The 24,053-nt window shown below is 37.0% G+C and overlaps 2 protein-coding genes across 2 annotated transcripts; one reads left to right on the top strand and one right to left on the bottom strand.

The window, feature by feature from the left end:
• On the bottom strand, positions 12,613-14,783 carry LOC107632773. Its single transcript, XM_016336431.1, has 5 exons — positions 14,168-14,783; positions 14,017-14,084; positions 13,086-13,944; positions 12,849-13,008; positions 12,613-12,754 (listed from the first exon to the last, which is right to left on the bottom strand). Exons 1-5 carry the CDS (start codon positions 14,781-14,783, stop codon positions 12,613-12,615), a joined length of 1,845 nt encoding a protein of 614 aa, XP_016191917.1.
• Positions 17,711-22,648, top strand: LOC107630061 (dol-P-Man:Man(6)GlcNAc(2)-PP-Dol alpha-1,2-mannosyltransferase). Its single transcript, XM_016333085.2, has 10 exons — positions 17,711-18,117; positions 18,616-18,703; positions 18,831-18,990; positions 19,214-19,431; positions 19,593-19,888; positions 20,928-21,042; positions 21,140-21,278; positions 21,717-21,913; positions 22,014-22,103; positions 22,250-22,648. Exons 1-10 carry the CDS (start codon positions 17,849-17,851, stop codon positions 22,379-22,381), a joined length of 1,704 nt encoding a protein of 567 aa, XP_016188571.1. The 5' UTR covers positions 17,711-17,848; the 3' UTR covers positions 22,382-22,648.

Below are 24,053 nucleotides of genomic sequence, written 5' to 3'. Positions count from 1 at the left end.
ATTACCACTTTCACCAATTTCACATAACCCACCTTACTACCGTGCTCCTAGGCCCATCTTAGAATTATTGATGGTCCATTAACTTTAAATTAAAATAATATATCCCTATCTTAACTAATATTTATATTCAGTTTTTCACCAACTTTTAATAATCATTTAATAATATCTTGTCAGGTTCATTCGCAAGACAAATTATCTAAAGTATGGGAGTCAATTCTACAAATTTCTAACCTTATCTACAACGAATACAAAGAAAAAATAACTTCCAAAGACACACATTACCTTCCTGAACATGACACACGACATTAGCATGTAAGGAAGATTCTTTTCATTAGTACCATAGAATTTTCTAAATTTAAAACCCAAAAAAGTGGTTGTGGTGTTGTAACTTGTAAATGTTCCTATATAACACATTTGTAGTCATAAAATTAAAAAGTTGTTTTAGTTGTTAGTAAGGATAATTAGCCATTTAAGCTTTAACAATCTTGAAACTGCCAAAACTCGTATAGTGTTCATAAAAATGATATTTGCCAATACCACTTGACACTATATTTTATAATCATATACATATAATCTATGATAAGGTTAGCGTAGTGAAAAAGTGAATTAAGTCATTGTTATATATCCTTGGTTCCTATCATGAATGTTGCAGTGTTTATTTAATTTTTTGAAGTTCCAAATGCTTTTCGAAGTCTCACATTGCCTACTATAAGCTAGCAAAGTGACTTTATATTGTTAGGAAAAGAAAGATGATTCACGTGAGTGGAGAGAGAGTGTTGGTGGAGGCGTTTAGATTGTGTTCAACTATAGCGTGGTATACTATGAATTTGAGTTGGTTTTTGATGTGATTTGATTGGACCCGTTTATATCGACTTTTGATCCATTTTTGCAGATTTATCGGTTCTCATCCGGTTCTTATGCCTAAACGGTCCTGGCTTTGAATTGAACTAGTTGGGATCCAGTTTATTGATTTTTCAGTTGAATTAGTTTATCAGATCTAGATTTTACAACTTTGTAATTTAATTAAGGTTGTGCAAATTTGTGAAAAATATTAATTCGGGTTCGTAGCTAGTTTAATTTCTTGTATGATTAAATTTGTGTACATGTATTGATCATTTTTATAACTTTCTAATATAACTCTTGTAACAACTAGCAAATTCTTGCAACTAGGTTCAAACACATTTATGCAAGTAAACAAATGCAAATCTGAAATGAGAGCAATTTTTGCAACAATTTTAAAGGGTGTTTTTGACTTATTAAGAGTCAATTTTATAATAATTGGTGTTAAAGACTGTAGAAGACAAATTGATATAATAGAGTTTTAGGGTATTTGTCCCCAATGAGTAATTTATAAGTTTAGAGTAAAATCCCACCCAATTCCTAACCATTGTTTAAAATATCAACCCGTCCCTCATCAATTGAAAAATGATAATATAGTTTCTAACGACTAACTTCGTCAGACTTTCTGGTCCTTCTGTTAAACTCTTTGTTCAGAGTTAACAGATTTTGTCTTCATATAATGTTCACTAATTACGTGTCAAAAAATCATTGCAAGAGACAAAACGCCTCATGTCATGTTAAGAAATCATTCCAAGGGACAATACGCAGCAATAAAGTAAGACAAGTAAACCCCTATGAAGCAAATAAATAGAAAAGAAAATTAGCCCAATGGTTCTTAGGGTCAAGCTTAATCCGTCACACACATTACTAAGCACATGCTCTATAAGAAAATTGCTTAGTATCGTCGGATTCATCGGCAGAATAACGAAAATAATCTGTCGGTAATAACTCTCGCAAGTAATTAATTATCGTCGAATTTTTTAATCTGACGGTAACTACCAGCGGATTCTGTGACGGATTCTTTACCTAATAACTATTTAATTACGAAAAAAATTTTTGCCGGTAATTTTGATACTCCACTATTTTCTTTCCCGCCTAATTACCGTCGGATTTTTTTTTCAAATAATCCGATGGTAAATTCAATTTTTTAAAAAAAAATTTAATACAATTAGTGGTCATTTTTTATTTAAATTTATTTTTTGCACAATTAGTAGTCAAATTCTAAATAATAAAAATCAAATGTGGTAAATTAAATATCAAGTGTAAAGCTAAAATGAAAAGTCAAATAAATAAAATACGATGAAGGAGTCTAGAAATAAACTCTAATCACTAAAGATCCTGAGAGTCATTGCCACTAGCAGTGCCACTGCTATTGGCACGCATCTAATCTTGTACACCGCCATCTGTTGCTCCATTTGCTGAAGTTGCTCCAGCTCCCGCCTCCACTCTAGCCTGAGGGAATCTGTGTCTGACACGCATGTGGGGTTCTCCTGATACCTCTTCTCAGACTGTTGCAATTGCTAAGCCTATTGATGAAGTCTCCGGGTGAGCTCCAGCACTTGCTCGCTCAAATCGACACCATCCTCAGGTTTGATGGGCCAGCTGGTGGCAAAGGCAGATGAAGGTCTTAATGAGGAGGTGTAAAGGTTGTCGGCAAAGAACAATCCCATCCCGTAGACGCGATTCTTGTACAACTTAGATGCAGTCTCGCACCAAACCATGTCAAGATCGACGACTGATGCAGTGGAGTTGTTGCCGTCCTCTCCAGTATGCTAAGATTGCTGGGTTGCGGCCTCCAATCTCTGCGTGTAGGACTCCTGTGTGATATATGTTATGATTATGACTGCAATTAATTGAAAACTTTGTATCACATGATGTTTACTCACATAATGATCCGTAAATCACTGATAAGCAAATCTCCCCTTTTTCTCCTTCAAGGTGTGAGTATAACTAAAGGTCTCTGCCATCATCGCATCACGATCCAACGACTTAGACTACACATGTTGAAAAAATATGTTAAATCAAGTAATAATGACGTTATATTTCAAGGACAAAACGAACTTAATAACAAAATAAAACAAGTTACATACCAACCTGCCTTTGTCTTCATGAAAGTCGCTGACCCATCAGTATACTTCGACGACCTGGTCGATGCCCTATTATCTCTGTTTGAGAGATGGCGATGCCTAAACCCCTCATTAGTCTCCCAATGGACGTACAACTCCTTCTTAATGTCCGGGCATAGACAAATAGTGAAGTGGTCGAACCTTTCATGTATGTCCTCCATCATCTACTGAAGCCGCCTAGCCATCCGATGGTCGAAGATCTTCCTTATCATTGCATCGTGAATCTTGTCCCATATAAATTTCTCCTAGTCTCAGTAGAAATCTTCTTGTAGCCTATCCATGGGTGGTCGTACATCAACTTAATGACATGGGGTACACTTCTGTGTATATGCATTGTTATTTGGCGCAAACCTATCAATAAAAAACTTAAATTATATTTATAATTTTTAAAAATTTTGGCAGAGTTTTGGCTATAATTAGAAGGCGCCTAAAACTCTATCCATCAACAATTCGCTTAAGCAATTCACAAATAAACCATTATAGCAATATACAACACAAAATTAGTAGCAATATCCATTAAAAATTATGAAATCCTCAAACACTTTCAGCAGTTCAAACCTACTAACCCAAATTGAACCTATCTTAACAACCTAAATTCACTAAAACCAAAAAATTGAATCTAACTAAAGTAAACTAACTACATTGCCTGTGGCATCCTAGGGGTAGTCGGAATAAAGGGCGATGACCGAGAAGTCTTAGGGGTACCAGTGGACACCTTTCCTCTACCCCAACTTTGAGGCCAATTCATGACACATCTGCCTGTCATCATGTTTGCAAAGAGCTAAAAAACAAACACATATGTCACAAAAATAATATAAAGGCAAACAAAGAATATTCGCAAGTTAAAACAAACAAAGAAGTTAACAAGAAGCATAATGACATTCAGGCATGATAATCGAGTGTTTGTGAATTGGAACGATGAATGACAAACAAAGAAGTATATCAAAGCAAAGTGCACAAACTTGATAATCAAAGTAATAATCAATATGAACAAGCATTACCAAGTATATCACATTCTCATGGTGTTCCTACATCGATAGTATTAAAGAAACCCAATATTCATCTTATTTGATTTTAAAACAAACTTACATAGCACAAAGTATAAATTCTTGGTACACTTAACAAATTATAAATGTTTGTTAGCTGAGTTTATAAAAGAAAACAAATTGCAATAAACATCCAAAACCATGAGCATTTGTCATTCACTATAAATTTCAATAATTTCAATCTCAAATCCAATTTAATATAGACCTGTTGGGATTGCTTAGCTCTTATGCAACAAAAGCTAATCAACATATAATGAAAGATAGGGACACTTTTGACTATAAAAAGAACACATAGATTATTATTCATTGACATTTTGATGCATTCGCATCTTTTGTCTTTTTTCTTGCTTTTGAATTTTTTCCTTAGGTTTAATTATAGTTTCAGCTTCTGATTTCATTACTTTTAGTTACCTTTTACTACTAAGGTATTTGCTAAGTGTTTTTAAGAAAATATAGTTAAAAGAAAGGCAAATCAAGTAGCAAATGAAGGTTAATCAGGAGGCAAGACATTACATGAAGAATTAGGAGCCATGCACCCAAGATCAAGCCATGCAAGAGGCAAGAGAGGATGAGGCATGACACACCCTGGAGAGCCAAACAGGGGCGTGCCACACCCTGAACCATTAAGCACAGGCATGCCACACCCTATCCAAGACAAGCAAGGCGTGCCACGGGACATGAAGGGCGTGTCATGCATGAAGGCAAGCAAGACCCCTGAGAGCAACTCGAATAAGGTGTGCCACGTGAGGTACAGGGCGTGCCACGCCCTAGCCTAGCCCAAGAGGGCGTGCCATGCCCCAGACCAGACAAAGAGGGCGTGCTACGCTAGACAAGGGGCGTGCCACACCTGTCCAAGATACTTAGCTTAATTTTGCTTCCAGTGCTGAATTCTTAAGGCCCAACTTCAAAGATTTGACTTCAAATTGAATATTGAAGAAGATTCTATAGTTAATTAGTTTTGAATTTGATTTGATTATGTTTTAAATTCGAGGATTTGAATTAAGTAGAACTTATCTTGATTATTCTAATTGAGAGAAGATTAGGTTTTTAAGATTTGAATTATAGAGAACCTAGGTATAAATAAGTGAACTGTATTCACAGCCGAAACGTAGTTCCTCCGCAATACTTTCTCTTTTGATTTTGCACCCAACATGAGTCACTAAACCTTTATCAAAGAGGTAGGAGCTATGTTCATGTTTTGATGGTTTATTAATCTAAGTTATAAAGAACCTCGACAAGAATAATAAGAATCAGGAGAAAACCAAGTTCAAAGATCCTTAACCTTAACCAACCTATTAGTTAAAATCATGTCAACAGAAACAGCTTAACAGCAGAAAATAATAGACAATATAAAGAGGAAACAATAAAATCTAAAAACAAAAAAACAGAAATGAAAAATGAATACCTAAAATGAGGAAGAGTGCTCTTGACAAGCATGACATCGATGCCGTTCTTGGTAATGTAGGAGGCGGATGTAGGATGTGGATGCAGGACACTCACCACGGCTATTCCTTTTGGTGTTGTTGATGTAGAAAGCTTACCGCCGGAGTTGCATTGAAGCTCGCCTGAGAGGGGGCTGCTGCCAAAGATGGGAGAGACAAGAGGGTTAGAGAGAGAGTGAAAGATGAAAGGGTGAGGAGAGAGAGTCTAATTCGAAATAAGAGGGAGAGGTGGCTGCCAAAGATGGAATAGACGAGAGAGTTAGAGAGAGAGAGTGAGAGACAAGAGGGTAAGGAGAGAGAGACTGTAATTTGAGATGAGGGAGAGAGGGTTCCAAGTTAGAATTTAGGGCAAGATGCAGCGTTCAACTAATTAAGTTTACCGTCGGAAAAATCCAATCCTAAATCCGACGGTATTTGCCAATTTTTCTTTTTTTTCTTCCAACTATTGCCGACGAATTTATTGTAGGAAAATCGAATCCGCCAGTAAATGTTTTGCCTGACGAATTTATTGCCAAATTCACTGCTAACTTACGATTCTAAATTCGACGATATTCAGCGTTTTTCTTATAATGATAGTGTACATCTTTCTCTTTTTATAGAGCTTTAGATATCACCAACTGTCTTATCAACATTAAATATTTAGAACATTAAAATGCAACTCCTAAAACTCAATGCTATATCTATTTAGTAATTATAAAAAATTTTTAATCAAAACTCAATTAATATACTAAACAATTAATGATGCGCTATCAATCAATAAGTTATGAAGAATAAAGAATATAACATGATGACACAGTCAAGAAAAATTTCATAATAAGTTGTGTCTCAATTTCCAAATTCCAGACCCTTACGGCCCGTTTGGTTGGTGTCCATGTCCATCAGAGACATGGACATGATGACACATGTATATTGTTTGTTTAATGAGACGTAAAATTATCATAGACACGGTGACACACATAGACACAAAATACATATTTTTAGTGTCTCAGCTTTAACCTGTGACACACATTTGAGACACAGACACGATTTTTTATTTCCACCTTTATCCTTATTATCTTTTTTTATTTCCATTTATACCATTCTCCTTTAAATCCTAATACACTTCTTTTTCTCTTCTTTTCTACCTTCTTCCTCACTACCTCCTTTCTTCCTCCATGCCTCCTACCCCAACCGCCGCCTCACCTTCTCTGTCCCTCTTGACCACCTCCATTCCTTTGTCCTTTTTTGCTGCCTCTCCTCCTCCTCCTCCTTCCCCACTACCTCCTTCACTGCCACTCATCATCTTCCTTATCTCCACTGCCTCAACTCTTCTCTTCTTCCCTGGCTCCCTCATCTTTGAGCCACCCTCCGTTTAGATTTGTTGCTGCCTCTACTTTGCATCTATCTTTGCCAAATTCATCGTCACCGCCTCTGTCACGCCTCCCTCACCCTACGTTCATCTCTCCGCCTCTTCTAGATTCGCCTTCGCTTCTCTTCTAAAATTTCTCTACATCTCTTCCTTGTTGCCAGATCCATCTAGTTTTCTGTTTTATTTTTTAATTCATATATTATTTATTTATTTTTTATTTAGATGCTGATTGAAAATTGTGTTTATATATTAAATTAGATTGGATCTGAATTTTTTTTAATTTATTCTCTGTTTGCTATTATTAATAGTTGTAATTTGTATTGAAATGGTAGTAGAGAGGTGATTATGATGGTTTTAATGGTGGTAACTTAAACTGAAATAATGGTAAAGAGGTGGTGTTGATGGTTTGTGGCAGGGATAACATTGTCATTTTGTTAGAATGGTAAATTGCAAGTAGTGTTATGTCCTTGAGTACCAAACAAGTTCTCAAATTTCATGTCTCATTGTGTCTATATCATTTTGTGTCTTTGTGTCTATGTCTTATTTGTCTCTACCCACTAACCAAACAAAGCCTTATATAATAGGAGGGACACAGAATTCAAGTTGTCCTCCCCTATTTTTGTTTCCAACCTCTTAGATACAAACCAAACACACTCTTAAGGTTCTTCTATGTTAAAAAAGAGTGCAAAGCTAAAGTGGGTTGAATTGTGTTTTAAATCTTTTTATTTAAAAATATATTCAAAAGGGTTCTTAATTCTTTGACTTGTTTGCAGCTGAAATATACGTTAGCATATTCATATTGTAATCTTGTTTTAAGTTTGTCAAAACTCAAAAACAAACTTTTAAAGTAGTTTCTAAAATATCTCAAATCCTTTCAATAAAAAGTTACTTCTGAACTCTAAATAAACTACTAAACAATATATGAATTGTAAAGGTAAGAGATAATAGTATAGGGAGAAAGTATGACAATATATACTGTTAGGCTTAAAATTCCTATGTCTTGTCCCTAGGCAACTTGAGAGTTTTAGTATTTGAATAAGTGTACACAGATATTATTTTTCAGAGCCTTTTCAAACTACAACTTTGACTCAGATTGCATTGCAACGCAACCTAAGAACGTTGGATATTATTTCCTTAAACCTTCTCAAGACTATAAGGTGACTTAATTAGATACCTCACCAACCTAAGAACGTTAGGTATTATTGCCTCAAACATTTTCAGGTTAGGAGGTGACTCAATTGGATACCTTACCGTATAAGAATCTCAGTTATTCTCTTGAGGTTCTCAAGCAAGACTCAGATCAAACCGCATCTTGACCTAAGAACATTAAATATTCTTTCTTTAAACCTTCTCAAGAATAGGGATCATAGAATAATCTAGAATGTGAAGTTTAGAGACTTATAAGATGAACCAGTAGAAAGACGTTCACAACTTCTACAACTCTGTCAACGAATACTTTTAAGTTCTATAAGAATGGGGTAAGATACATTACAAGAAAAATATTGAATACTGTCGGATTCATCAAATAAATCTGCTGGTAATCAATTTACCGTTGGATTGACCGTTGTCTTAGAGTTGACGGTATATACGGCACCAAAAACTGTTTATCGGCAGATTTTTTCGTCCGACCCTAATTATCGGCAGACTTTTTGTCGGTATTTTCAATGGATTTGTCGAGACTGAGTTGATGATTACTGTCGGATTAATTCGACGGTGGTGTCATTTCACGTGTTTAGGCGCTAAGTTACCATCAGATTAATCCATCGGTAAATTATAGGTAGTATTTTTTATTTTTTGGGCACAGTTAAGTCACATTTAGTAGTCAAATTAAAACTCTTGTTAACAAAATTGTTAGCGAAAATCTAAAATGATCAGAAATCAACAAATTATTTTATTAAAAATAAATGGTCTGAATATAATAAAATATCAGAGAAGTAGAATCCAACGAAGTAGACAAACAAACAAAAAATGTCGACTTTGGGACGATGATGAACTGTTGGTCCATTGGACACGCCTGTGACGTTATAGGGGTCGACGGGATAGTCGGGGTAGTTGGGATAGAGGGAGATGACTAAACAGCCGTAAGGGATTAAGTGGAAACCTCCCTCTACCTCTGCTACATGTCGTCATGTCTACAAAAAAAATGTAACACTAATCAACATATAAACTATATGAATCATTCAACATTTAGATTATCTAAAAAAATTTGATATAATCTCCCCTAAAATTGGATATCTATCTATTTTAACAGTTTCTACAAATTCAAACAATCTCAATCTATAGCATCAGTTAAAATACAATTAAATTCACCACATTTCTAACAGAGTATATTAACTTATTTTCATACTAAAATTCATACTATATATATAATGTTGTGCATATAATATTACAATGTCAAACACAAACAATTTATTCAATTCAATTAAAGTTAAAAATTAATGACATGACGCCACCAAATATGCACCCATTAAGTAGTGTTTACCACTATAGAAATCTAGAAATAATTCCGTCTATGAACATTAAGCACTGAGTCAAAAATTAATTTATTTATGGAAGTGAAAAACGTGATGTGCAGCAATATTGTATCATGGTGAGTAATCCACATATGTGGAACTGGTGAATTCAGTAACCTGCAAAACGCAGGTTACGTTTTGACTGAGATGATTTTAAAAAAGCTTCATGCTCTGCAAAACGCAGCTTGCGTTTGGCATGGGAGGAGAACCCAATTTCGAAACGTGTCTCTGTGCTCTTTGCATGCCAACACCTCGAACCTCCAAAACGTAAGATGCGTTTGGCAGGTGCACAGCAAAACGCAACCTGCGTTTGGCAGTCTCCTCAGCTGCATGTGTGACACGTGTGAAGGAGAGTGGTGGTAGAGCCTGCCTATAAAAATCAAAACGCAGGCTGCTTCCCTTTTGTGTTACATGCTTCCCTTTCATGTTACATGCTTCCCTTTCATATTACATGCTGTGAGTGAGTTTTGAGAGTAAAAGGGTGGGGTTAAGGGTGAAAGGGAGTGAGTTTGTGAAGAGGAAAAATTAGTGAAGGTTTGGGATTTTATTTAGTAAAAAAAGAAAAATGGTTCGTAATTTTACTTTACCAGAAGAACACATTATTGAATATTTGAATCATCCTCAATTGGTGAGTAATTGAGTAATTAAGTTTATGATAAATAAATATTTTTATTTTTATGTTCTGTAGTGATATATTTTAACTTATAAATTTATTATTATTATTATTATTATTATTATTATTATTATTATTATTATTATTATTATTATTATGATATGAATTTATTATCTAATAGTAAATAAATATTTATTATTTTTTAATAATTTATTATCATTTTTTAATAATTTATGATTATTATTTAGAATTTAATAATTATCATTTTATTTATTGCAGGCTATCAGGAATTTGTTACCCAGAAAACTCGATCCGCCAGATACTTTTAACAAGGTAGCGGCAGAGGCACTAGCATTAACTGGGTTTCAACATGTTTCGCGAGTAGGCGAAATGAGAGGTCATGCTGCACTACTGAGTGCCTTGGTGGAACGCTGGAGGCCGGAGACTCACACGTTTCATCTTCCAGTCGGTGAAGTGACAGTGACGTTGGAAGATGTGAGCTATATTCTTGGTCTCCCGATTAATGGGGAGGCTGTTACCGGTAGATCAGATAGCAGTCACCAGTTTTTGGTGGAGAACTGCATTGCCTGTTTTGGTCGGGAGCCCGGTCCAGAAGATCACGTGTTAGGGAAGGTTAATCTCGCATGGGTCCGAAGGTGCAGAGACACTGAGCCTTGTGACACTCAGGAGTCTGTTGAGCGGTACGTCCGGGCGCACATTTTCTGCGTGCTCGGAACAGTAGTGTTTCCGGATAAGTCGACCACTTTATTGAATTCGAAGTTTCTACCGCTACTTCGAGATTTCCACCGGATTTCAGAATACAGTTGGGGGCAGCCAGTTTGGCGCACTTATACAGATCGTTGTGTCGTGCTTCACGATACAACTGTAAAGAGATGGACGACCCACTGATACTGCTTTTTGTTTGGGCGTGGGAGCGTATGCCGCTCCTGGCACCTATACCCCGCGATCAGCTTGGCGACGTCGGTATTCCACTTGCGCGAAGGTATTGTTTTTTATTGTTATTGTTGTTGTTGTTATTATTATGTTATTATTATTATTATTAATTTGTTATTCTTATTAATATTGTTATTATTTTTTTATGTTAGGTGGAGCCATTGGTGCCGACATACACGATATATCTGGAGGCCTACTGCGCATTTTAGGCGAGGACTCGACGACATGGGAGTTGACGATGTAAGTTGTAACCATTAATGTCCAATGTTTTTATTCAGTTAATTTTTCTAATAGGCCTCTTGGTAACTAATGTGCAGTTTATATGGCGGCCGTATATGGGAGTGTGGGTTCCGAATGTCCTCGTTGCTTAGTTGGTTATGTGCTCCACGCAGTCGCCGCTAGTGTCCTTCGAGTGCATAGAATGGCACCCGACAGACCGAGTTAGGCGACAGTTCGGGATGCAACAGCTTCCACCAGGCCCGGCGTTCGACCTTGGTCGTGATCATTGCAAGCGGTTGACAGGAGCACAGAACCAAGACTGGAGAGAGATTTACAGTCAATGGGTTAACAGGTGGAGATCTGACCGCTATAACACATTGCAGTTAGGCGAGGAGATTATTGACTTTCATCCTCTCCCAGTGTACTATGAGTGGTACACACAGCAGTATGGGATTCACCTGCGACTGTCAGATAGAGTTGCAGGTGAAGAGGCTGGCGCCGATGAATCACAGCAGCAACAGGAAGACGCAGCTGGTCCTCAGCAGCAAGTCCCGCCTCATGAGCAACAGTTTCAGGTATTATTATTAATTACTAGTGTTATTATTATGAATTTTTACCGTTTTAAATAATAAGTAAGTATTATTGTTTAGGTTTATCTTTTATCATTAATTACTATTAATTGTAATTAATTGTTAATTAGGTTCCGGCATATGAGCACCACTATCAGGTCCCGGCATACGAGCACCAGTATCAGATGCCGGCATATGCCCAACAGTTTCAGGATCCGGTATATGCGCATCAGTTTCAGGATCCGACACATGCCCAGTAGCTTCAGGATCCGGCATATGTGCAGCAGTTTCAGGTACCGGCATATGCGCAGCAGTGGCCAGCAAATCAGCAGCAGGCACCATATATACCGGAACCACAGCCTCCTCAGGCACCTGAGCCCTACATACCACAGCTGGTAATTCCAGCCGAGGGTCACTTTAGTCCGTTGGGTGGATCTGACACCATCAGCTTCGATCAGGTCCTGAGAGATACAGATTATCTATTTCCGACGCCACCGCAGGAAGGGCCTGCTACATCTCAGCAGTCTGCTGGTCGTCGAGCCACATCAGGTCATGCCAGTGACTTCGACTTTGATCAATCGACAGGATATGTAGATCCGCCTGGTCCTTCCGTTCCACCACGCGACCAGTTGTTTGATTTGAATGAGTACCCGCAAGAAGAAAAGGGAGACTTGGGATACGACTTGCAGCACTGGTATGATGTTGGTGGAGCGAGTGCTCCGGGGATGAGTGGCTCCGGTTTGTATGACATTGGTGGTGCGAGCGTGACAGATTTCGGTGGTCCTGACGTTGGTAGTGGGCTGGATGCCGGTGTGTCTCAGGGTCATCCGTATAACCTACGGACACAGACTGCGCCTCCGGACAAATACATCCCATCCTTGTATTCGAAGAAGGCGCCGAGGAAGTAGTCTGTTGCAGTTGATCTTGTATTCAGTGTTGTATTCAGATTTGTATTCTCGTTGCGCCTATCGAACCGGTCGTACACTTGCCAATCAAGACGTCGGAAGCTTTCTTCAACTCTCTTCGTTGCGAATTCTGAATACGTGAATCCGTTGCGAAGACGCTCATGAGCTTCAGTACTCTTCTGAGTGAACAACTCATTCAACCGATAGAAAGTTGACCGGACAAGTGCAGTCACAGGAAGGTTGCGTGCACCCTTCAGGACAAAATTTATGCACTCTACCAAGTTTGTCGTCATATGACCCCAACGATGACCACCATCGAATGCCAACACCCATCTCTCAACACCGATCTCATCGCACCATTGAGTATATGCTTCACCCCGCTCTTTAAGTCTTTGGTAGTTTTTGTTGTACTCCTGCTCTGTCCTAGAATAGCCTGTTGAACAAACCATTTAATCATAAGCAGATGCCACAATTTACTATGAATAGAACTAGAACAGCGAGTTGAAATACCTGTGTTCACCACGAGTTTATGCAAATATGGAGCCTTGAACCTCCTTAAGAAGTTGGACCCGATGTACCTGATGCAGTACATGTGCCACGCCTTTGGTGGTGACCATGCACCGTTACTGCGAGCTATTGCAGCGTCGATGGAGGTATGGCGGTCAGAAATAATACCCACACCATCAATGGTAACAACATATCTCCGCAAATTAGTTAGAAAAAACTCCCATGCGTCTGCCGTCTCGCCTTCGACAATCGCAAATGCAATAGGCACAATGTTCTGATTCCCATCTTGTGCAACCGCTACCAGAAGTGCACCTTTATATTTTCCGTACAGGTGCGTGCCATCAACCTGCACCAGTGGCTTGCAGTGTCTGAATGCTACAATACACGGATAGAAGCTCCAAAACACGCGGTGAAGAACTCTTACACCTTGAACCTCCTGACTCTCACGGTAAACGAGTAACGTTTTAATTTGAACACGAGACCTTGGCATCTTCACTGTCATTGCTTTCAACCATACTGGCAGAGTCTGGTAAGAAACTTCCCAATCACCGAAAACTTTTGCGACAGCTTTCTGCTTTGCCAACCAAGCCTTGCGGTAAGTCACAGTGTAGTTGAACCTGCCTTGAACTTCTGCAATAACAGACTTCACCTTTATCGAGGGGTCTGCTTCGACCAACGGCCTAATGGCATCTGCAATTGTGTCTGAGTCCAACTTGGCATGATCTTGGGAAATCGTGCCCACGGTGCACGTGTGCTTGCCATTGTATCTCCTAATCTCCCAAAAAGTTTTTTTTCGAATCAAGCTAGCTCGGATAAGCCAGTCGCACCCTGCACCATACCCCTTGCATTTCGCATAGAATGTCTGCAGCTCAGACTCATACACAGTGTAATCAACTCCTCTAGAGATGGTGTAGCTTTTGATTGCAGATATCACCGACTCTCTCGAACCAAATTCCATTCCGACACTAAACTCGCCATCTTCCGCCGCAACGTTGCCTTCACCTACGACATGCGCACCACCATCAGTCAAACAAGGTAAATAAATTAAGCACTATAGGACACTTGAGTTAATAATCATAACATACCCGTATTCGCATACTCAGGAAATTCCGGGGCATGCATGGCTTCGAGATCTAGAGTCCGCATAAAAGACGGCACACCAAACGGGTGGTGGCTTACAATGACATCCGCCTCATTCTGCACCGCCGAATTGCCTGCCAAGTCTCCGTCATCATTTTCGTCATCGACTTCATAGTTAGCTTCGAATTCCTCTTCGCTGTCATTATTTTCTTCTTCCCAATCTATATCCCCGAGCTCATCAACATTGACCTCGTCGCCGACCGTACCCATCCCCGACTGCTGTTCAAACTCAACGTACAGCTCTATCACCGGCACGTGAAATCGGATTTGTCGATAAATATAGAACATCTGCTGCATGCTTGCATCGTCAGTGATGGACATTATTTGAAACTGTATCAGTCCACCAAATACTTGCATAGGATTCCTATACAAAATGTTGCTCACCCTTTTCGAAATGTGACTTTGTATGTTCACACAAAGACCATTTTGCAACTCTATAAAACTCGTGCTGTATGGAATAGCAAATGAAAATGGACATTCACAAACAAAACTCACTCCTTCGTGTGTATTCGGTATAATCTCACCGTTATAATACACTCGTATATTTGCAATATCCTCCATATTCTCACTTTTTTTACCCTTCTAATAACCAAAAAATATCACAAGCATCAGATACAAGAAAAGAGAATGGGAGTAGAAGTGAAGAAGAGAAGTGAGGTGCGAGTTGGAATTAGCTGTGTTAGCTATTTATATGTAAGGTTCTTTATTAAAATATTATTTCGCATACAAAACGTAAGCTGCGTTTTGTACATTTCAAAAAAAAAAATTAGGCTCAAATAAAACGCAACCTGCGTTTTCTCTTCTTTTAAAAAAATTTGAATAGTCCATCTGACAAATCGTAGCCTACTTTTACTTTTCTAAAAAAAAATTAATAAAACTTTTCTAACAAACGCAAGTTGCGTTTTTGTTTTTCTCATAAAACAAAAAAAAATTCAAATACAAAACGGAAATTACGTTTTGTTTAATCTGAAACAAAAAAAAAAAATGTTAAAGAGAATGAAAAACGGAAACTACGTTTTTCTCCTGACATCCATAGCAGTGAACATTTTTTGTGTGGCTCCATTTCATGGTGTTACACCATGAGCTTCTACATTTGCAAAAAAATGAGCCGCACTGAGTACATATATTATGCCTATTATTATTAAAGTTATTTAATAAACTTTGATACAGTTACCAAATTCCTACTGAACTACATGATGATGACGATATGCACACTAGTAAACCTAAAGGCTAAGGCTGCTAATAATAGTATTATTTATGTCAACAGGATAAAAGAGAAATAATAAATAAAAATTCAAGTCACCTTATTAGTATCAACATTAATCTAAACCTCTTCCACTTATATTAACCAACAAGAGCTTTTTAGCTTGGCAATTTACTATATTCATTTTATATATATGTGGAAGCCAAGCCACTACAAATAGTTTAGCCACTTTGGACAATTTATTGTATATAACCTATTAGGATAACATTTATCTATCTCTAATCATCCTTAAAGTAACTTGGCCTAAATTTCACAAAATTTATTATTTATTGTCATTTGATATTTTAAATTCTAAATTAGTATATAATCAATCAAATTTTAAATCCTAAATTAATTTAATCATAAATTCTAAATTAGCATATAATAATCAAGTTTTAAATCCTAAATTAATAATAAATAAATTCTAAAATAACTTAAACAAGAAGAAAGAGGGACTATGGACCTTGAAGGGTAAAAAGGGAAAGAAGAACAGAGACAAAGGGAGAGTCGCGTCGATACTGCAGGGCGATGGCGTCAGTGCTGGATGGCAACGGCGGCGATGCTAGCAGAGAAACGGAGACAGAGAGAGATAGAGTTGCGGCTAGTACCAGGGGAGAGGACGAACTGGCTGGTTTCTCTGAGAGGGGAGAGGCGGCGGCAAGAGATCGGGGCCAGCAGCGGAGGGACTGGAGCAGCGGAAAGGGGAAAGGGCTAGAGAAAGAAAGGGTGAAGAGATGTTAGAGAGAGAAAGGATTTTTCGAAATGAAGGGGGACAGGGTTCGCACTTTCAATTTTAGGACTTATTACCATCGAATTTACCATCGGCAACTCATAATAGGTCACCAAAACGCATCGTTTTACTAAAATGGCTTACCGTCAGATAAATCTGACGGTAAAACCCACGTTAAAGTTCATGCCTATTTCCCTTGTTTTGCCTCTAAGTATTACCGGTGAATTTATCATCGAAATCATAAATCCACTGGTAACAATTTGAGTAAACGAATTCTATATCAAAACCGTCCTTAAATCCGTCGGTAATGCGTGATATTAAATCCGACGGTACTCGACGCATTTCTTGTAGTGATAATACAAGTGAATCAAAGACTGGTCTCATAATTACAAAAATGTCATTTGTTCTAAAGATGTAAATCAAAGAACTACTTAGATTACAATTCGAATAACTGAATTTTCTTATAAGACAGAAGAATAAAGAAGAAAATAATCTAAGAACAAGAGAGATATGAAAATAACAGCACCTTGTTTTCAAAATTGTTCTTCTCTTTGTCTTCAAAGGTCCAAATCTGTCTTATGTAGACAAGGAGTATTGAAAATCTATTGAAAATTCTTTTTCTACTGTGCCTCCACATTTCTTAAAGTAGTGTAGAAAGTCGAATCGCTTTTAGTTTGTGTCAACGCCATTTGTCAAGAATATAAACTTTGTATTGTATCTTGTTTAAGATGAAAGAGAGCTTCTCCAAACGACTTACCTATTTTAGTATGTATTTTATGTTTGAATATTAGAAGCAGAACAACTTTTTTGAGGTTAGCAATTTTTCACTTTCAGTCATTTCGCAAATGGAAGTAGAATATGCAAAATTTTAAGATTTGTAATATCATTTCTGAAGTATTTACTGGGCTTCTAATGTAATCAGATTTGCGTAAAACTAATTATAAAGTAACTACTAGCTTCTGAAATATAATTTTGAAATAATCATGTTGTTCAACTTATCTTTTGAAATCGTTTTTAATTTAAATTTGAATTATTTAGATTTAGATGATAACTAATTTGATTTTAATAATTACAAAAAATTATTTAAGTCCTTGATACACTTAAATAAACGTTAGTTGGTACATTAATAAAATTATTAAATTATATTTGAGTATATTAATCATCAAAATACTTTTTGAGATATAGTAAAACTAACATCCTCTTAGTCTATATAGATATTAAATTTTAATTAAGTTTAATACTAAAATAAAGAGAAAAAAGGTTGACATAATTTCAAAAATAATTATAAAAACATAAATATTTAAATTAGTCTCCAAAATTTTTTAATTAAACACTTTATTAATTAAGAGCGATTAGATAAAATTTAGTCAAATTAATTAAATTATTTAATTATTTTTAACTATCAATTTTATGTAAAGTTTACGGTAGCTGAATTTTTACTAAAATAATTAGGTTTTTATTTGTTATAAAATATAACAATTTAACTAAAGCCAAGTGGCAAAACCACATTGAGAGCAAGTGATACTTCACGGTGTAGTAGAAAATACCTGCCCCGTTGGAGAAGGCATCCAAAAGCAAACTCTTCGAGGTTGCGTTTCCCTTTCAAAAACAAGCAGCAGCAAACACTTCATTTCAAAACTTCAGAATTCATCGATGGCCATGGTCACGCGTCAGAGGCGTTCCCAACCGTCGGATCCGTCGCCGTCAACGTACACGAAGCTGGACAAGGCGAACAAATCGGACGGCGGAGGTGCTGAGGATGAAAAAGGGTTAGGGTGGTTCCTCCCTTTTGTGGCTCTTGGAATGCTGAGGTACATGAGTGCCTCCTCCAATATCATCCATGACTGTGACGAAGTCTTCAACTACTGGGAGCCCCTCCATTTCCTTCTTTATAAAACTGGCTTCCAAACTTGGGAATACAGGTCCACTTTATTTAAATTAGTGTACTAATAGCTTCTATTTTTCTTATTTTTGTCATTGAAGAACGTTCTATTTATGTGATAAGCTGCCTCTGGATTCAATTCGGAGAGAAATTAAAAGGTTTTGACTCGCTGATAGAAAAATCAATTTGCATTTGAGAAGAGAAAAAAAAAAAAAACATGTACATTTGGATGTGCATAGGTTGGGTTTTTCTCTGCAGCTTGCAGGAAATGATTGGGTGTGTTCTTTTTTTTTTTGGGTAAACGATCACTTTAAAATTGGTGATTGCTTAGCCGTTAAAGGAAAAAAACGATTGTTTATTTCTTTCTTTCAAGAATTAAAATGTTAGCATCATGATCTTACCAAGTCTAAAATTGTAGTTTACTTGGTTTTCTTTTTAATAAATGAAAAAATCACTTGAGGATTGAAACTTCACTCTAGTCTCTTCACCTTGCTTTTGTGTCTCCATGATATTGACAAATGCTGTGTGCAAATTGCAGTTCACAGTTTGCTCTTCGATCTTATTTGTACCTTTTGTTTCATGAGTTGGTGGGTCGACCGGCTTCTTGGTTATTTGCCGAGGAAAAAGTAAGTCTCAAACCGGGCTAGTTGATTTGTTATATGGACTTGACAGTGCTTGGTGGCGATTTATTGATGCATTGAGTATTTAACTCTTGTCCATTCTGGTTATTGATGTGTCTTTTTTCTGTTGAAGGTGCGAGTATTCGTTGCTGTAAGACTCTTTCTCGGTCTTCTTTCAGTTATCACAGAAACTGTTCTTGTTGTAGCTCTTTCAAGAAAGTATGGAAAACGGCTTGCTTCGTATGCGCTTGCAATGCTGTGCTTAACCAGTGGCTGTTTCTTTGCTAGCACAAGTAAGTGAGATCTTCCTTTATTCCAAGCTTCGATATCTTAACATCTTTATTCTCTGTCTTTATGCATTCGATGATGGTTCTTACCTTCATGCAAAGACCAAGTACCCTTTTTGAAACAAACTAACTGAATTGTCAGTCAACTATTAAGCTTTTTGAAATCAATGACCTGGGTTGAAATGTGGGATTAAGTTTTGCTAACTTTCTTCACTTTATCTGTTTGTAGGTTTCTTGCCAAGTTCGTTTTCTATGTATGCGATGTCTCTTGCATCAGGTTTATTTCTTCTTGACAAACCTGCAGCATCAGTTGCTGTTGCTGCTACTGGCGTGATACTCGGCTGGCCATTCTCAATCTTGGCTTTCCTTCCGGTCACACTTTATTCATTATCTAGGAAATTTAATCGAGCATTCATTGCCGGGGCGGTTACATCGATTATTCTTCTTGTAAGTCTACTCAACACATAGAATTGTACCTACCAGTCACTTTCCTGGCCTGTAATTCATATGCTTATGTCATCTAATATTGAACATAATATATAGATATGGATTTCACATTATTATTTATTCAAATTTGTCTCTATTGCAATGATTGCATCATTTTACAGGCATTGTCAACAGTTATTGACTTTCACTATTATGGAAGATGGACGTCATCCGTTTTGAATATTTTAATATACAATGTAGCTGGTGGTGGTGAAAGCCATCTTTATGGGACTGAAGGACCCTTTTATTACCTGCGGAATGGATTTAACAATTTCAACTTTTGTTTTCTTCTCGCTCTGCTGTTCTTGGGAATTCTTCCCATTGCAAGGAAGAAATATGCACCAGACCTGTTGATTGTGGTATCTCCTATATATATTTGGCTGGGGTTTATGTCTTTGCAACCACATAAAGAAGAAAGGTATAGTAATAGTTCCACTTGACCTGGCGTTAAAAAATTAATAGTTAATAATACTTTGTCAGTTGAGCCGAAATTTTGTATACTATTGCACTAGACACTACACACCAAGAAGATTATTGTAGTTAATGCCTTAATTTTTATGGATAGAATGGATATAAATCATGGTTCCACTGTGTTAGCAAATATTAAACCGTTAAATGTTCTGTAAGTGGAAGTCTAGATGGGTGTTTAGAAAGAGTGGCATTGTTTACTAATTGGTTCACACACCTTGTTCTCCTGTTAATCCAAGCAGACAATGATTTGGTTTTTATGATTTTCACTATCCTGTGCATTGGTATAGTTCTTTATAACAGTTTCTGGCCATGGTTAATAAATGGTGGTGATAGGTTGATAGCCATTGGTAACCAGTGGTGGAACGAAAAACAGTGAATTACGAGTGCAGGTATGATCAGTGTGATATCTCCAGAACAAAGAAATATGAACAAGAGAAGGAAAAATGATAGAAAACCAATCCAAGAGTGCCTAGAGATACTCCTGTCTCCCAAATCTTCACCAAATAATTCCTTATTTCTCATTTAACCCCTGCACATAATATTTCTCATCCTAACCAAATCATGCAGATGTCTGCTTTCTCTTTCTATGCCCACTCATAATTCTGTTAAGCACATGCTGATCCACAAACATGCTCCCAATATGCAAGTTTTAGCTAGCCTTGGTATCTTTCGTAGGTGCAGGGTACTCATCTTTCGTTCCTTTAGTGTCCTTTGAGATGAACTAATTATTTATTCTTATTTGATTGTATCATCATAAATATGTATACACAACATTAATAACTATTAGGACCCATGAATCAGTTAGGGTTGTTAGTTACTCTAAATAAATCAAAGAAGGGATTGGTTAGGTGTGGTTGATCGTCTTGGCCTATTACCAAAAATTTCCAATTCAGTAGAACATTCTGTACTCCATTTCTTTCTTTACGGTACCAATTCTAGCAATAACTGACCTTTGTTCATATTTTCCCTTGATACCTTTCATGAAGGTTTCTTTATCCAATATATCCGCTTATTTGTGTTGCTGCTTCAGCTGTCATTGAGAGCTTCCCTGATCTTTTCCGTGACAAATATAATCCACGTAGTGATTCTATAATGGTAAAGGTGAGATATCAGTTAACTTAGGATTTAGAAAGTTCTCTTTACATTAAATATCAAGTCAATGTAAGTGCATTATAGATTTCCTTCTTTCCTAATGCAGGCAGCCAAAATTCTGAGGCCAGTTATTCTTAGCCTTATATTATGTGCCTCTCATGCCCGTACATTTTCTCTAATTCATGGCTACTCTGCTCCCATGGAGGTTTACAAGATTTTAGAGCACCATGATGATGCAGGAACTGGTGAGTGTCAAATAGTATGGTGATTTTGTTTTCTTTATAGTGGTCATTATAACATATATATGAACGATTCAATCTGCAAGGATTGTTATAGCTTTAGAAAGATTTCGGGAATGGAACTGATGGATGCTTAAGGGAAAAAGATTCTGTGTTTCACAAAGTTGCATGCTCATTGGTGGTGATTTCACTATTGAAAAAATATACAGAAACTGGATGATAAATAATGCTCAAGAAACTAAATACCACATGCAATATTGACCCAAAGTGTTACTTCAATTTGCATCTTTATATTTGGTTATATTTAAAGTGTGCTTCAAGTTGAATCTATGCCCTCATATGCTAGTTTCCTTTTTAATTTCTGTATCAGACAAAGGCTAAAATCATTTAACATTTTGGGACAAACATCAGAATTATTAATTGTTTTGTTCCCTTAAATTTCAGGTTCTGTGCTTTGTGTTGGAAGCGAATGGCATCGCTTCCCATCATCATTTTTCATTCCTAATTATGTGAGTGAAGTTCGATGGATTGATGATGGGTTCCGAGGTCTTCTTCCCTTCCCATTTAATTCTACACTAGGTGGAACTGCATCGGCTCCGTCATATTTTAACAACAAGAATAAGGCATCAAATGAGCAATATGTATGTCCTCGTTAATCTACAAAGGAACCAGATCAGTTGTTTGTTCTGTTGTCAATTTTTGCTAGAAGTAAACTAACCATCATTACCATTGATTTGACAGCTCCATGATATTGATGCGTGTACTTTCCTTGTTGAGCTTCAGCTTAAGAGACCTTACCTGACTCGTGGAAGTGACATGTCAACTTGGGAGGTAGAAGTCATTCTGGAAATCATTTTTTGTCTTCAATACGATTTCAAAGTTTTCCATTATCGTTCTGTCTAACATATACTTTTTTTTTGTTATTTTTTATTTATTGTTTCTTTCTCCTGATTGTTTGCATTTTCTATGCATATCAGGCTATTGCTGCAATACCTTATCTGGACAGGGAGCTTTCACCATCTTTGTATAGGTCCTTTTTCATCCCTTACCTGTGGCAAGACAAGAACGTTTTTGGCATGTATAAGCTGCTTAAAAGAATACCCAAATGACGTGCAGTACTAAATAGTCCTTGAATATCTGGATTCAATTTTGTATTGACTTATTGTAACATCTAAAGAGAAACCATCTAGGATAAGATTAGAGCAAAGTGAAAAAGTGAGTTACCAGGATAACCATTTTTTGGTTGAGACTTTAAGTTTGTAGAAACATAGAATGTAGTTTGTCCCACTTTCTACAATGAATATTGAATTTAAGTTCTAACATACCTTAGATTTTTGCCATGTTCACATGCTAATATTCTTTACTTATTTGAGCTAGCTTTCTCTTTTTCTTCCAAACTGCAATGTTTGAATTTTCAATACAATATTCTTCATATGTAACTGAGTTAATCAGCTTTATCCTCATATACCTCCTGTACTGTTGTTGCTATCAATTTTGATTTATCTTAGAATGTGGAATACTATGTTCCCATATTTCCTAATTCTTAGTCAACCTTGTTATGAAGTAATGGTAAATGGTTAACTAGTTGGTAGCCACAGGCTTTGCCTAGGTTTTAGGCTATGTTGGGAAGAGTAAATATAGAGAATGGCATGGAAGGTAAAAATAAAGCCAACTAAACCATGTTTGGAAGTGACTTTAATGAAGGGAGGCATAGTTAGTGTGTTTACTTGTTTTCACTTTTTTCGCAACACAAATTGTGAAACACAACATTTGAAAGCGAAAATATAAACCAAAAAAGGTCATGAGAATTGGTTCTCCAAATAACATTGCTTCTTTCTCCCTTTCCCTTCGTTGATCATATGCACTTCTTTTGATGTCTCATACCCATAATGTTTTACATTGTTCGGGGTAGCTTGACTTAATTAGTGATGTCATTGATGTGTGGCATTTTCCCCTAAGCTCCCTAAGATGGTGTTTGGTTAGTGTTTATATCCATCAAACAGAGACAGTAATTCACGTCAACTATTTGTTTGTTGAAACATATATTTTTGTTAGACAGGGTGACACACAAAATACATATCTTCAATGTCCTTCTTTAAAGTTGGGACATGGAGACAATTCATAAGACACAAATTTTTACCATTTTGTTTTTTCCTTCTCCTTCTTTCCTCCTCGCTACCCCTATTATTGCTCTTCTCTCCTCACTGCTCCATCCACCACCACTGCCATTGTACCCTCCTCTCTTCGTCCTCCACCACTTGTCCAAATCTGCTGTGTCTGCTCCTCCTTCATTCAGATCCGCCACTTTTTCTTCCTCCTCTATGTTTGCTTCTCTTCCTCTTCCCTGAGCCCACCGACCGTCGCGTTTTCCTAATTTGCGTCGCTTCCCCTTTGCCATATCCACCTCCGCCTCTCTTCCTCGTTGTGTTGCCCACCACCGTTGCATTCCCAGATCTACGCCCGCCCCCACTTCACCACATCCACCTCCGCTGACTCAACCTTCGTCCCCTCCATCTCACCTTCGTTTTCTTTTTTTTATTTAAGTATCATTAAAGGATTCAAAATACCTAAGTTCACCAAATATGACGGAAGTGGCAATCCACTTTTTTATTTGAGGAGCTATTGCACCAAAATGGCAATTTGGTCCAAAGGAAAAAAAAATCTTATTAGCTTCTTTCATGAAAGCTTAACAGGACTTGCTTTGGAATGATATATTCAGCTAAATCACTCTAAGATATCTAGTTAGAAAGATCTGAATGAAAAATTCGTAAGTTAATATCA

This window comes from Arachis ipaensis, chromosome B03 (genome assembly GCF_000816755.2).
Source record: "Arachis ipaensis cultivar K30076 chromosome B03, Araip1.1, whole genome shotgun sequence".
Lineage (NCBI taxonomy): Eukaryota > Viridiplantae > Streptophyta > Magnoliopsida > Fabales > Fabaceae > Arachis > Arachis ipaensis.
This window is presented reverse-complemented; position numbering and strand designations above follow the sequence as displayed.

What these genes read in the sequence shown, in the direction of transcription:
- LOC107632773 (XM_016336431.1), bottom strand. Translation starts at nt 14,783, where the DNA reads ATGGAGGATATTGCAAATATACGAGTGTATTATAACGGTGAGATTATA. An exon ending in TCCTGAGTATGCGAATACGG is followed by an intron (nt 14,085 to 14,167) that starts GTATGTTATGAT and finishes CGCATGTCGTAG; the next exon opens with GTGAAGGCAACGTTGCGGCG. An exon ending in TAAACTCGTGGTGAACACAG is followed by an intron (nt 13,009 to 13,085) that starts GTATTTCAACTC and finishes TTTGTTCAACAG; the next exon opens with GCTATTCTAGGACAGAGCAG.
- LOC107630061 (XM_016333085.2), top strand. Translation starts at nt 17,849, where the DNA reads ATGGCCATGGTCACGCGTCAGAGGCGTTCCCAACCGTCGGATCCGTCG. An exon ending in TTCCAAACTTGGGAATACAG is followed by an intron (nt 18,118 to 18,615) that starts GTCCACTTTATT and finishes TGCAAATTGCAG; the next exon opens with TTCACAGTTTGCTCTTCGAT. An exon ending in AGGCATCAAATGAGCAATAT is followed by an intron (nt 21,914 to 22,013) that starts GTATGTCCTCGT and finishes TTGATTTGACAG; the next exon opens with CTCCATGATATTGATGCGTG.